General features: G+C 44.5%; 1 protein-coding gene across 1 annotated transcript in view; it reads left to right on the top strand.

Moving 5' to 3' along the window:
* LOC306935036 (protein unc-13 homolog B-like) overlaps positions 1–16,128 on the top strand; it is a 269,334-nt gene that overhangs the window by 204,783 nt on the left and 48,423 nt on the right. The window contains exons 20-22 of the mRNA XM_079517857.1: positions 4,281–4,444; positions 5,902–5,987; positions 15,747–15,873. Coding sequence (XP_079373983.1) covers positions 4,281–4,444; positions 5,902–5,987; positions 15,747–15,873 — 377 coding nt within the window. The remainder of the gene's footprint in view (positions 1–4,280; positions 4,445–5,901; positions 5,988–15,746; positions 15,874–16,128) is intronic.

Genomic DNA, 16,128 nt, shown 5'->3' with positions numbered 1-16,128 from the left:
CAGTAGGACAGCTGAGAGTGAGACAGTGTAGGAGAGAGACAGACAGTAGGACAGCTGAGAGGGAGACAGTGTAGGAGAGACAGACAGTAGGACAGCTGAGAGGGAGACAGTGTAGGAGAGACAGACAGTAGGACAGCTGAGAGAGAGAAAGTGTAGGAGAGACAGACAGTAGGACAGCTGAGAGGGAGACAGTGTATAGGAGAGACAGACAGTAGGACAGCTGAGAGGGAGACAGTGTATAGGAGAGACAGACAGTAGGACAGCTGAGAGGGATACAGTGTAGGAGAGACAGACAGTAGGACAGCTGAGAGGGAGACAGTGTAGGAGAGACAGTAGGACAGCTGAGAGGGAGACAGTGAGAGACAGACAGTAGGACAGCTGAGAGGGAGACAGTGTAGGAGAGACAGACAGTAGGACAGCTGAGTGGGAGACAGTGTAGGAGAGACAGACAGTAGGACAGCCTAGATGGAGACAGTGTAGGAGAGAGACAGACAGTAGGACAGCTGAGAGGGAGACAATGTAGGAGAGACAGACAGTAGGACAGCTGATAGAGAGACAGTGTAGGACAGACAGACAGTAGGACAGCTGAGAGGGAGACAGTGTAGGACAGACAGACAGTAGGACAGCTGAGAGGGAGACAGTGTATAGGAGAGACAGACAGTAGGACAGCTGAGAGGGAGACAGTGTAGGAGAGACAGTAGGACAGCTGAGAGGGAGACAGTGTAGGAGAGACAGACAGTAGGACAGCTGAGAGGGAGACAGTGTAGGAGAGACAGACAGTAGGACAGCTGAGAGGGAGACAGTGTAGGAGAGAGACAGACGGTAGGACAGCTGAGAGGGAGACAGTGTAGGAGAGAGACAGACGGTAGGACAGCTGAGAGGGAGACAGTGTAGGAGAGAGACAGACAGTAGGACAGCTGAGAGGGAGACAGTGTAGGACAGACAGACAGTAGGACAGCTGAGAGGGAGACAGTGTATAGGAGAGACAGACAGTAGGACAGCTGAGAGGGAGACAGTGTATAGGAGAGACAGACAGTAGGACAGCTGAGAGGGAGACAGTGTAGGACAGACAGACAGTAGGACAGCTGAGAGGGAGACAGTGTAGGACAGACAGACAGTAGGACAGCTGAGAGGGAGACAGTGTAGGACAGACAGACAGTAGGACAGCTAAGAGGGAGACAGTGTAGGAGAGACAGACAGTAGGACAGCTGAGAGGGAGACAGTGTAGGAGAGACAGACAGTAGGACAGCTGAGAGGGAGACAGTGAGAGACAGACAGTAGGACAGCTGAGAGGGAGACAGTGTAAGAGAGACAGTAGGACAGCTGAGAGGGAGACAGTGTAGGAGAGACAGTAGGACAGCTGAGAGGGAGACAGTGTAGGAGAGAGACAGACAGTAGGACAGCTGAGAGGGAGACAGTGAGAGACAGACAGTAGGACAGCTTAGAGGGAGACAGTGTAGGAGAGACAGACAGTAGGACAGCTGAGAGGGAGACAGTGTAGGAGAGACAGTAGGACAGTTGAGAGGGAGACAGTGAGAGACAGACAGTAGGACAGCTGAGAGGGAGACAGTGTAGGAGAGACAGTAGGACAGTTGAGAGGGAGACAGTGAGAGACAGACAGTAGGACAGCTGAGAGGGAGACAGTGTAGGAGAGACAGTAGGACAGCTGAGAGGGAGACAGTGTAGGAGAGAGACAGACAGTAGGACAGCTGAGAGGGAGACAGTGAGAGACAGACAGTAGGACAGCTGAGAGGGAGACAGTGTAGGAGAGAGACAGACAGTAGGACAGCTGAGAGGGAGACAGTGTAGGAGAGACAGACAGTAGGACAGCTGAGAGGGAGACAGTGAGAGACAGACAGTAGGACAGCTGAGAGGGAGACAGTGTAGGAGAGACAGTAGGACAGTTGAGAGGGAGACAGTGAGAGACAGACAGACAGGACAGCTGAGAGGGAGACAGTGTAGGAGAGACAGTAGGACAGCTGAGAGGGAGACAGTGTAGGAGAGAGACAGACAGTAGGACAGCTGAGAGGGAGACAGTGAGAGACAGACAGTAGGACAGCTGAGAGGGAGACAGTGTAGGAGAGAGACAGACAGTAGGACAGCTGAGAGGGAGACAGTGTAGGAGAGACAGACAAGAGGACAGCTGAGAGGGAGACAGTGTAGGAGAGACAGACAGTAGGACAGCTAAGAGGGAGACAGTGTAGGAGAGACAGACAGTAGGACAGCTGAGAGGGAGACAGTGTAGGAGAGACAGACAGTAGGACAGCTGAGAGGGAGACAGTGAGAGACAGACAGTAGGACAGCTGAGAGGGAGACAGTGTAAGACAGACAGACAGTAGGACAGCTGAGAGACAGACAGTGTAGGAGAGAGACAGACAGTAGGACAGCTGAGAGGGAGACAGTGTAGGATAGAGACAGACAGTAGGACAGCTGAGAGGGAGACAGTGTAGGAGAGAGACAGACAGTAGGACAGCTGAGAGGGAGACAGTGTAGGAGAGACAGACAGTAGGACAGCTGAGAGGGAGACAGTGTAGGAGAGACAGACAGTAGGACAGCTGAGAGGGAGACAGTGTAGGAGAGAGACAGACAGTAGGACAGCTGAGAGGGAGACAGTGTAGGAGAGAGACAGACAGTAGGACAGCTGAGAGGGAGACAGTGTAGGAGAGAGACAGACGGTAGGACAGCTGAGAGGGAGACAGTGTAGGAGAGAGACAGACAGTAGGACAGCTGAGAGGGAGACAGTGTAGGAGAGAGACAGACAGTAGGACAGCTGAGAGGGAGACAGTGAGAGACAGACAGTAGGACAGCTGAGAGACAGACAGTGTAGGAGAGACAGACAGTAGGACAGCTGAGAGGGAGACAGTGTAGGAGAGAGACAGACAGTAGGACAGCTGAGAGACAGACAGTGTAGGAGAGACAAACAGTAGGACAGCTGAGAGGGAGACAGTGTAGGAGAGAGACAGACAGTAGGACAGCTGAGAGGGAGACTTATGTGTAGATCCACATTTCCTTTCTCCCAGATTAGATTTGAACTCTCGGCCACAACAAATCCACATTTGGCAGCACATCCTCCATTCCTCCAGCGAGTGGACATTACTACTAGACATCCAATCAGGGTAATGGAGTCACGTCCAGAGGCAGTCGTCTTAAACGTGCGTCCCGTGCGGTGGTGTGACCGTCTGAATGTCATCATGCGCCAGTGGCGTGCACAGACATTTGGTTGCCTTAATAGTGTGAGATTTAAAGATTTTGGGGCCTAAATAATATATTAGAAGCTTTTTTATCAAGAATTGATCAATGTCACCATGGTCCACAATACTGTACAGAGGGAAAAGGGCAGGTGCTCTAGCACCCCCTAGTGTCTATCCGTGGACGCCACTGTCGCACGCTCCCACTCATCCACTGTACCGCTGTACCGCTCGTCCACTGCACCGCTCATCCACTGTACCGCGCAATCATGGCTATCATTGCAATACATTGGCGTGCGTCTCGGAGTCGCTCTAGGTGGCACTGAGAAAACCCCGGTATTATTTTGGAGTGGTGCATCCACTCCTATGGACAGCTATGTGTGTCCCTGGCTGGCTGTGTCCCTGGGTCTGAGCACGGAAAAAGCATATTTTCACCACCAAGCGTTTTGGACGCGGGGTTGGCTCGCCGAAACCGGCCCGGCCCGGGCCCCTGGGCACGTGCATTCCTGGTGGTCTGGATGTTCCAGGGACCCCCCGGGGACTACGGTAACGGTCCCCACACACTGAGCACGTGGATGTTCCAGGGACCCCCCGGGGACTACGGTAACGGTCCCCACACACCGAGCACGTGGATGTTCCAGGGACCCCCCGGGGACTACGGTAACGGTCCCCACACACCGAGCACGGTGATGTTCCAGGGACCCCCCGGGGACTCCCACACGGTAAAGCTCTCCACACACCGAGCACGTTTTTCGGATTTTTAGCGGCGTTTCTCCATCGGTTTTCCGAAAAACGCGTCCAGTTCAACCACCTTAACTCTGTCATTTCTTGACCGTTTCGGACGCGGGGCGGCTCGCCCTTGCAGCAACGCCTGCCTGCGTTGCTGCAAGGGCGACCGGCGACGACAGGCGTTCTTGCAGATTTCCATTAGCAGTTTGAACTAAAACATGTTCCCCTTCATCCCCTCATGTTCCACAGGTTGAGCCAAAGAAGGAGAAAAAGGAGAAGAAGAAAAAGAAGGAGAAGAAGGAGAAGGGGGAGGGGGAGGGGGAGGGGGAGGGGAGCGGTGAGGAGGATAACGAGGGGGAGGAGTCGGAGTCAGAGGAGGAGGAGGAGGAGGAGGTGAAGAAGGAGGAGGTCCAGCCAGAGGAACAGGGACCCAGCATCCAGAACCTGGACTTCTGGCCCAAACTCATCACCCTCATCGTGTCCATCATAGAGGAGGACAAGAACAACTACACCCCCGTCATCAACCAGTTAGTGCTGTCATAACCAGTCATAACCAGTCATAACCAGTCATAACCAGTCATAACCAGTGTTGTTTTCGTCGACTAAAACTATGACGAAAAATGTTCATCGACTACCTTTTTTCACTGACGAAAACTAACCCTAACCCTAAGCTATGATGACTACAACTAAGACTAAATATACTGACAATTTCGTCAACAAATAAAAACTAGACTAAATTGTTAGGAAGGGACTAGTGGACAAGAGATCCAGTATAAGTCATTTTACACTTGGTTGCATGCTGACCTCATCGTCCTTTCAATTAGTAACACCCTGCAGCGCCCAGGACGAAGTTTTATCAATACGGAGGTTATTGATATCAAAGCCGATCGCATCGCTGGGAGCACCTGTTGTGCAACATTCGATGTTCATTAATTCAATGCGCAAATGATTGAATGGATTAAATAACCCTGGGATATCGGAGTGTTAACACCTGTGTGACGACCTGACCTTAACACCTGTGTGACGACCTGACCTTAACACCTGTGTGACGACCTGACCTTAACACCTGTGTGACGACCTCACCTTAACACCTGTGTGACGACCTGACCGTAACACCTGTGTGACGACCTGACCTTAACACCTGTGTGACGACCTGACCTTAACACCTGTGTGACGACCTCACCTTAACACCTGTGTGACGACCTGACCGTAACACCTGTGTGACGACCTGACCTTAACACCTGTGTGACGACCAGACCTTAACACCTGTGTGACGACCTGACCTTAACACCTGTGTGACGACCTGACCTTAACACCTGTGTGACGACCTCACCTTAACACCTGTGTGACGACCTGACCTTAACACCTGTGTGACGACCTCACCTTAACACCTGTGTGACGACCTGACCGTAACACCTGTGTGACGACCTGACCTTAACACCTGTGTGACGACCTCACCTTAACACCTGTGTGACGACCTGACCGTAACACCTGTGTGACGACCTCACCTTAACACCTGTGTGACGACCTCACCTTAACACCTGTGTGACGACCTGACCTTAACACCTGTGTGACGACCTGACCTTAACACCTGTGTGACGACCTGACCTTAACACCTGTGTGACGACCTGACCTTAACACCTGTGTGACGACCTCACCTTAACACCTGTGTGACGACCTCACCTTAACACCTGTGTGACGACCTGACCGTAACACCTGTGTGACGACCTGACCTTAACACCTGTGTGACGACCTGACCGTAACACCTGTGTGACGACCTGACCTTAACACCTGTGTGGCGACCTGACCTTAACACCTGTGTGACGACCTGACCTTAACACCTGTGTGACGACCTGACCGTAACACCTGTGTAACGACCTGACCGTAACACCTGTGTGACGACCTGACCTTAACACCTGTGTGACGACCTGACCTTAACACCTGTGTGACGACCTGACCGTAACACCTGTGTGTCTCTGTTCAGGTTCCCAGGAGAACTCAGCGTGGCCGCGGTCAGCGCTGAGGTCATGTGGGCACTGTTCGCTCAAGACATGAAATATGCCCTGGAAGGTAAGTGTGTGTGTGTGTGTGCGTGTGCGTGTGCGTGTGCGTGCGTGTGCGTGTGCGTGTGCGTGTGCGTGTGAGAGATATCTCCCGATCAATCATGTATTCATGTCATTGTCCATTCTGTCCATTCTGTTGAACAGTGTTGGAAAAGATTCATTGCTTTCACTGGAACAACGGTAACTAATACAGCCCTGTTGATATAGTGAGCTGACAGTATATAGTTTATAGTATATATTAGATAGTGAGCTGACAGTATATAGTTTATAGTATATAGTATATATTAGATAGTGAGCTGATAGTTTATAGTTTATAGTATATATTAGATAGTGAGCTGACAGTAGATAGTATATAGTTTATAGTATATATTAGATAGTGAGCTGACAGTATATAGTTTATAGTATATAGTATATATTAGATAGTGAGCTGACAGTAGATAGTTTATAGTTTATAGTATATATTAGATAGTGAGCTGACAGTAGATAGTATATAGTTTATAGTATATATTAGATAGTGAGCTGACAGTAGATAGTATATAGTTTATAGTATATATTAGATAGTGAGCTGACAGTAGATAGTATATAGTTTATAGTATATATTAGATAGTGAGCTGACAGTAGATAGTTTATAGTTTATAGTATATATTAGATAGTGAGCTGACAGTAGATAGTATATAGTTTATAGTATATATTAGATAGTGAGCTGACAGTAGATAGTATATAGTTTATAGTATATATTAGATAGTGAGCTGACAGTAGACAGTATATAGTTTATAGTATATATTAGATAGTGAGCTGACAGTAGATAGTTTATAGTATATATTAGATAGTGAGCTGACAGTAGACAGTATATAGTTTATAGTATATATTAGATAGTGAGCTGACAGTAGATAGTATATAGTTTATAGTATATATTAGATAGTGAGCTGACAGTAGATAGTATATAGTTTATAGTATATATTAGATAGTGAGCTGACAGTAGATAGTATATAGTATATATTAGATAGTGAGCTGACAGTAGACAGTATATAGTTTATAGTATATATTAGATAGTGAGCTGACAGTAGATAGTATATAGTTTATAGTATATATTAGATAGTGAGCTGACAGTAGATAGTATATAGTTTATAGTATATATTAGATAGTGAGCTGACAGTAGACAGTATATAGTTTATAGTATATATTAGATAGTGAGCTGACAGTAGATAGTTTATAGTATATATTAGATAGTGATCTGACAGTAGATAGTATATAGTTTATAGTATATATTAGATAGTGAGCTGACAGTAGATAGTATATAGTTTATAGTATATATTAGGTAGTGAGCTGACAGTAGATAGTATATAGTTTATAGTATATATTAGATAGTGAGCTGACAGTAGACAGTTTATAGTTTATAGTATATATTAGATAGTGAGCTGACAGTAGACAGTATATAGTTTATAGTATATATTAGATAGTGAGCTGACAGTAGACAGTATATAGTTTATAGTATATATTAGATAGTGAGCTGACAGTAGATAGTATATAGTTTATAGTATATATTAGGTAGTGAGCTGACAGTAGATAGTATATAGTTTATAGTATATATTAGATAGTGAGCTGACAGTAGATAGTTTATAGTTTATAGTATATATTAGATAGTGAGCTGACAGTAGATAGTATATAGTTTATAGTATATATTAGATAGTGAGCTGACAGTAGATAGTATATAGTTTATAGTATATATTAGATAGTGAGCTGACAGTAGATAGTATATAGTTTATAGTATATATTAGATAGTGAGCTGACAGTAGATAGTATATAGTTTATAGTATATATTAGATAGTGAGCTGACAGTAGATAGTATATAGTTTATAGTATATATTGAGCTGACAGTATATAGTTTATAGTATATATAGTCTGAAACCCACCTCGTCAGACTCCACCTAAGCCCACATCACTTGCCGTACCCTCCATGACCTTGCAGGCATCAAAGGCTAATATGTAATTTAGATGCATATTGTGTAGACATACAGTAGCATTCTATACATTCTGTACAGAACATTCTCCTGTTAGACGGATGTTAGGTTCTTAGTTTACTTAAGGTCCTTGATGACTATTTATGTATGTGATGTAGTATCACCATGTGTTCTTGCTTAAAGGGATAGTTCAGATTTTTTGAACTTAAGTTGTATGAAATACTTGCCATTAATATAGTGGTTGCAACTGTATTAATTGATTGCCCGAGTCCCATGGTGGGAGTTCTGCTCTGGTTTTGGTCAATATTAAGTAGTTCCGGTCATTTTGTGGGGGGCACTGGGGCCACGCAGTAAAAGTAAATTAATCCACAAAACGTAATTTGTATTGTTGACCTATTTCTAAAATATTAGCGCGACTTTCGTTCAACTTAGACCCCTCTATCACATGGAACTATTTTTTGGGCGTAGTGATATGGACACAAAAAACATAGTTCTGTGTGATAGAGGGGTACATTCATTGTCTCTCTGCTGTGTTTCCATCTCATTCCTGTGTTTCCGTCTCCATTCATTGTCTCTCTGCTGTGTTTCCATCTCATTCCTTCATGTGTTTCCATCTCCTTCATGTGTTTCCGTCTCCATTCATTGTCTATTCTGTTGTCATCTCAGTTCCCACTACATTCCACATCCGCAGATTACACTTTCTTGGCGGTAAGAACTCAGAAGTGTGTGTGTGTGTGTGTGTGTGTGTGTGTGTGTGTGTGTGTGTGTGTGTGTGTGTGTGTGTGTGTGTGTGTGTGTGTGTGTGTGTGTGTGTGTGTGTGTGTGTGTGTGTGCTAACGTTAGCATAGCGGCTAACAGCTGATGGTGTTGTTTACCATCGTTGACCTTCTGCTCTCATTGTTATTATTATTGTTATCATTTATTGGACACACAGCCTGGACGAGCGGACACACATGTACACATTCTGAGCTGGATGCAATCCTACCTGGAGGGGAGAGAACAGATGGTGGAAGTGAACGGAACACTGTCCCCCCCCCTCCCAGTGAGCTGTGGCGTTCCACAAGGAAGCATACTAGGGCCTCTACTGTTCCTAATATATGTAAATGACATGACTTCAGCCTGTGACTGCAACTTGTTCCTGTTCGCAGATGACTCAGCACTGCTGGTCTCGGACAGGGACAAACTGCAGGTTGAAAATGCCCTCAGCTCTGAACTCGGTAGAATCTGCACCTGGCTCGCTGATAACAAACTATCTTTACACCTGGGAAAAACTGAATCCATTCTCTTTGGCTCTATTAGTAATCTCAGCAAGGCAAATGGCTTCTTGGTTAGAGTGGGTGACAATGTTATCACACGTAAAGATGAAATTACCTACCTAGGTTCCATCCTGGAGGCTAATCTTTCCGGTGATAAAATGGCCACCAACGTAATCAAAAAAGTCAACCATAGAACAAGATTCCTCTACAGGATCTCCTCACTGGTCAACAAAAACACCTTGAAGACCTTAACAGGAGCCCTTGTACAGGGTTTCTTTGACTATGCATGCACCTCCTGGTACCACAGCACCTCAAAGGCCCTTAAAACCAGGCTCCAGACTTCTCAAAACAAACTGGTCAGGCTCCTACTTGATCTAGCCCCCCGAACCCACCTCACCCCTGCCCACTTCGACAGGCTGGAATGGCTTAGGGTCGACGACAGAGTACAGCATCTTGCAATGGGTCTGGTCCACAAGATTCGATACACCACCAAGATACCCATGTACCTGTCTAGATACTTCCTTAATGTTAACGAAGTCCACACCCACAACACCAGAGGGAGTGCAACGAACCATGTACAACCCAGATTCGGCACAAACAAGGGACTAAATTCTTTTCGCTCCTATGCCACTAAAATGTGGAACGCCCTACCAACTGTCATTAAGACATGCGAATCCCTTGACTCTTTCAAAACCGCTCTCAAAGGGCACCTACGGACGGCTGCAATTCGAAACTGGCCCCTGTAAAATCGGAATCCCTCAAACACGAACGCAATGACAACACAAGAGACGGTCGCGGCCACACAGCCAACTCAAGGTATGGCCACTGAGCCAACTTGGGGACCCAACGCAAGGACAACACAAGAGATGGTCACGGCCACACAGCCAACTCAAGGTACGGCCACGGAGCCGACTTGGGGACCCAACGCAGCTCCTCCAAGGAAAACAAACAATTTAACGGAGCTGAACGTGAATCCCCCCCCCCCGCCCCCCCCTTTTTTTCCCCTCACTGTATATTTTTCTTTTCCCTTTTTACCTCCTTTTTGATGAATTCTTTTTTGATGAATTCCTGTTCTGTCTATAGAAGTGTCTATTTGTACGTCTCTAAATGTTTTGATGATTTGAACATGGTGGACCCTGTTGGAAACAAGTGTAATGCTTAATTGGGTCGTCCACTCACAGTTAACAGCCTTTGTATTGAGTTTGTGCTTGAAATGTACTGTAATTCTGCAAACTGTTAATAAATTCTTCAATCAATCAATCAAATTCACTGGGGAACCTCCATCTTCTCCCAACAATGTAATAATGATAATAGTAATAATGATAAAAGATTTGGAACATGGACTAAAGTAATGTCTGTGTGAATTCTAAAATAGGATAAAATATGTCATTTTTTAGATGGCTTGCTAAATGTGGACAGATGGCAGGTTTCAGTGTATGTGGATATTCTACTGTCAGATTCAGGTTCTGGGTTCACTGATGATCCTAGATGAGTAAGATGACTGTTTCTATGGATTAGATGTATTTATTATTTATTACCAATGGTGTTGTTCTTGCTTCACTGTAAATCGCTCTGGATTAAGAGCGTCTAAATTCCTACATTGTAAACGAAACAGCTTTTATGCTTCCATAGTTGTTCCATCTTTCATGTGTAGAGTGTAGTTTGTGTGTGTATATATATATATATATATATATATATATATATATATATACAAACTACACTCTATTATTATTATAATTATAGTCATGAAAAACAAGTCCCTAGAGCAGTGGTTTTCAACCCTTTTCATATCGAGGTCCATTAGTTATTCGGCAGTTGAGTCACGGACCACCATTTGACGACGTTTAGCCTCAATTTAAGCCTCAATATTTTGTTGTCGTTGGATAAGACTTTGTCCACATTTCCATGCTGTATTGATGTTGGTACCATTAGGAGAGATAACAGGCTATGGCTAGTATAGACTTCTGGTAAATTAAGTAATGCAGATGCTTAACAATAATTTAACTCTTGAGAGTGTAACATGAAACCAAATGGACCCGTATGCGGGACCACCTGGAACCCCCTCAAGGACCCCTGCCCTAGGTTATTGACTGATGAAGGGGAGAATCATGGCAGCGCAAAATATCCTTTAATTCCCTGAGCTCTGATGGAATGTTACGTACATCGATGAGCCGTGTGGTAGGACGGACCGCGGGAGACCACTTCGAATCAGTAACACAAACCTTTGCCTCGATTATGATTTAACGAATGGGATTATTTAAAATAAAATAGTGAAAAATGACAGATCTGCAAGCTCACGACGAGACTGTGGATAGTGCTATTGTTTTGCACACAAATTTGCGCACCATCAAAGTGTGATGCTGGGATACCGTGATAGCACTGTTTTACTCAATTTAGTTGCTTTTACACACATTCATTTATTTATTTGTTTGTGTCGATGCGTATAACAAAAACTACAAAGATGGACGTGTGGCTTGATGTGTCATCAGTGAGTCAAGGTCACTGATCTGTCATGAATCATCAAATACACTCCTGTGTGTGATTGAGGGAGTGTTTGAGGTTTGATTTAATTTTGAGAGTGCATTAACCCTTAGACAGATTACTACTGGAAAACACGTGGAGTTTTGCATTAGTCTTTTCTGCCCTGTACGTGATTTTCCGTAGTTCTCTTTTTTTATTAATACCAATATATTAATTCGGTCCGCACCTCTGTATATAGTATTGAGCATAAATATCAACTACATTTCCCAGAATTCCCGTGTCACGTGACACACGTGTATGCTTTCCTATTGGAAACTGACGCCCAGCCCCCAGTGAACAGGGGGGTTGGTTGACTCCTCCGAGGTGGGCACTGGAGGAAGAGTTTTTCAGCCAGGTTTGCAGTCGCCGCAAAAAAAACAATCTGAAAAATGATCCATCCGTGTCCAGTGGCATTCTCCAGTCCCAGACCGTTGGCCGGGCTGCAACATCCACCCTCGCGGATTACACGTGTGCAATGTTTTTTCTTCTCCCCACCGGAGTTACCACCAAGGCTGATGCCTTCGCTAAAAGGTAATTTTATTGTATTCGAAAATGCCCTAATATGACATGTCTAGTAAGACGATCCCTATATTTGGCCCGAGCCGACCTAGTGCTGATATCAGATAGATGTGGTAGAACCATATATGGATAGATCTAACTGGTTTAGTCATCGTGACACGCATAGTCGGAGAATATATAACAAGGGTCGGTACTATAGGTGATCGACGTAGCTAACAAAAACATCTGATCAAATGAATGTATTGTACTGTGTCTTTGTGGGCCGAATCGTGGCATCGTGGCATACAAATAGATGTTTGTATAATTAGTATCACGATAAAATAATATGGCGACGTTAGAATGACACCACCAATGAGTGATCGCGTGTAATGTAGCTGCCCAGCGTATATCCAGCACCATCACGTCACCACATTCCACTGGCTGTTGGCTAGTAGTAGTTGCTAACAAACACTGCACAAATGGTACTGGCTATTGGCCGGGCCACAAGCCCGGGCAATAGCCAGTACCAATGTTGCTGGATGATTGCGACGCAATGGTGCTGGATATACCCTGGGCAGCTAGCTACATTACCACCGATCACTCATTGGTGTTTCATTCTAACGTTGCCATATTATTTTATCGTGATACTACTTATACAAGCATCTATTTGTATTTGTCATGCCACGACTCGGCCCACAAAGACACTGCACAATAAAATCATTGATCGCCAGCAGCCGGGTAAAACGCCATGTAATAGTAGCGTGCACTGACTACAGCTAAAATGTTTATTTCTTTTTATATATTTAGAACTGGCATCAGATGAGGAGGAGGAGGAGGAGGATGAAGAGTCAAGACTGCGATGGCGTTCTCCGACACTGAACCGGATTCATTCATTCATTCATTTCAGGGGGGGCAGTTTTTAGGTGTTTTTTTTATTTAGCCTACTCACACATAACCTGACTCCGCCAGATGGGGCAGCAGAGAGTACACTGGGTTCCCCCCTCCTGCTCCCATCTGGGAACTCTCAGGCAGACTTGATGCCCGGCCACAAAACGGCCTGGCCAATCAGCAGCAGCTAGAAGCGAAGTTGCTCACAAAACGGCCTGGCCAATCAGCAGCAGCTAGTAGAAGCTAGAAGCTGCTGCTAGAAGTTGCTAGAAGCTGCTGCTGATTGGCCAGGCCGTTTTGTGGCCGGGCATCAAGTCTGCCTGAGAGTTCCCAGATGGGAGCAGGAGGGGGGAACACAGCCCCATATGGCGGAGTCAGGTTAACTCACACACACACACACACACCGTCAAGGACTGGGTTTGGGGACATTTGGGAGGAGTAGCTCTGATCCATAGCTCTAAATGCGCATTTAGAGCTATGGATCAGAGCTAGGGGAGGAGTAACTGTTTTGTATGTAGGCCTATTTATTTTCTGTAATATTTATCATTTTATTATGTTAGTAGTCGTAAAAAATAAAAGACGCTTTTACAATGAGTTAGACCTGTCATGACTATTTTGTTCACTATTGTGAGGTTTATTGTATATGACTAAGCAAGTTTCAACTGTGATTTACTCTGTAACGGTAGATGGTAATAACTCAATTTCTTTTTTATAATACAGTATACATTCAAGTCTATATTTTGATACATATCATGGGCACCAAGTCATATCAAAACAATGTCCTTGGATGTGTTTTTTTATCAAAACTGTGTTTCTTCATAACAGGTTTTTGAGATACATGCATGAATAGACAAGGTACTGGTAAGACTATGTAAACATGGTATATATCAAAATGTGCGTTAGAATGTCTAATTTTACCCCAAAAAAGAATTGAGTTTATATGATGTTCCAATTTCAGAGCTATGGGGACTTTTAGCTGGATAGGTCAGATTGATCATGACTGACCATGCTATTTATAGATGGCAAAATATCTACAGTGGTACATGTGAGAAACTTTTTATTTTATTTTAATTGAACTAGACAACTCACCCTTTAAAATGAGATATTGCATGGCTATGTATGCCCAGCAGAAAAAAAGTTATTTAGAAAATAAAACTTCAACCGGGCATAACTTTTTTTGGTTGTCCTAGAAACAGAAACAGTGTAAATGCAGGCTCTTTTAAATGGCTTCCAACACAAGAACTAAACATTTTATCAACTCAGTTCATTTTTTTCCTGGAAGCAGACAAGTCAAGCTTTCTCTGAAGGTATTTCGTTGTCACACATTCACAACAGAGAATTTTCAATAAATCATTCAAAAACGCCATTCTGGCCATAGAGAAGTCTACCTACTATATAGAAATCCTTGAAACGCTCAAAGAGTTAAGTGTTTTATCTTAACACATTAAAACTGCCCAAAAATCACTTTCACCTAGAAAATCCATTCACATTTTTTATAATTCAGCTGACTGTGGAGACACATGCTGGAACTTTGAAATGTTTTATAGTTTCTGAGTTATTTAATTTAAACGCCAAATGCATTCTCAATGGCGAAAACACAAACTTTGGCACCACGTATTAAAAAAAAAAGAAAATCATTAGGAGAGATAACAGGCAAACGTTGACCAAAATAATAATGATTCTATACATTCTGTTATTGTGTAGACTTAATTAAGTAATGCAGATGTTGAACAGTACAATAGATCTTTAACTGCTACGGGTCCATTTGGTTTCATTTTACGCTCTCAGGGAGTTAAAGATCTATAAGGGTCCATTTGGTTACCAACCAAGTCTGCATCATTTAGCTGGGGACCATATTTTGATCCAAAATGTGATGGAGTAAAGTTGGAATTACTCAAGTACAAATACCTCAATGTCATAAATAGCAGATCTACAGAAGCTCACAATGCATCAAGATATCGTTGCTGTCGGGAGGAAACCTCCTAACTCTATTGTTGAGGTTTTAGATTATTATTTTTTGCATAAATCAGTGCTACTGAACACCTGTGTGTTGTTTTGCAAATATTGAACCAATGGAGAGTAGTTATAAACGCTTTGGACAAAACCTCTTAACTCCATTGGACCCTCAAACTGTCTGCTAATAGCAGCTAACTCCACCACCTCTCCCCCTCTCACGTAAGTCATTGACAATATATAAAGTCACAAGACCAACTTTGATGAGGCAGTATTGCTCTGTTTTAAAAAATAATGTCTTCATTTTCTGAAAAATTAACATTTTGCAGAGATGTGCAACACGTGTTTTTCTACTTTTACACATGAAGTCCTGTAGGACAAAGTAGGGCGTTCGTTAGCGCTAACGGGACATAACATAAAGAAGATGAAAGCATAGCGTGACATTAAGGCTTCTGCCAGACAGCCATGAAGCCATCCTTGATTACGACTAGATCATAATTCTTACCTGCCATTGTATCGTACTCTGAACCTGGAACAGCTGTATGGAAAAACCTGGTGCTTACTGTGTGTGTGCGTGTGTGCGTGTGTGCGTGTGTGTGTGTGTGTGTGTGTGCGTGTGTGCGTGTGTGTGTGTGTGCGTGTGTGTGTGTGTGTGTGTGTGTGTGTGTGTGTGTGTGTGTGTGTCCACAGAGCACGAGAAGCAGAGGCTGTGCAAGTCGGCCGACTACATGAACCTGCACTTCAAGGTCAAGTGGCTTTACAATGAATATGTCAGAGACCTGCCTGGCAGAGCTGACACTGTGCCGGAGTATGCCGCGTAAGACACACACACACACACACACACACACACACACACACACACACACACACACACACACACATTTTTTATGGAGGGACAGACAGTAGGCTGACAGGAGAGAGATGGGGGGGTGACATGCAGTAAAGGCCGTCGGGATCGGGAGTCGAACCCGCGGCACACTGCCAGACTGGATTACCAGCCAAGGTGCCTGGACTGCTGAGCCACGGCCCAGGCCCAGGTGGTTCATTCTGTATGTCTCTCTCTCTCTCTCTC

The sequence above is a fragment of the Electrona antarctica genome (assembly GCF_951216825.1).
Source record: "Electrona antarctica genome assembly, chromosome: 13".
NCBI lineage: Eukaryota > Metazoa > Chordata > Actinopteri > Myctophiformes > Myctophidae > Electrona > Electrona antarctica.
This window is presented reverse-complemented; position numbering and strand designations above follow the sequence as displayed.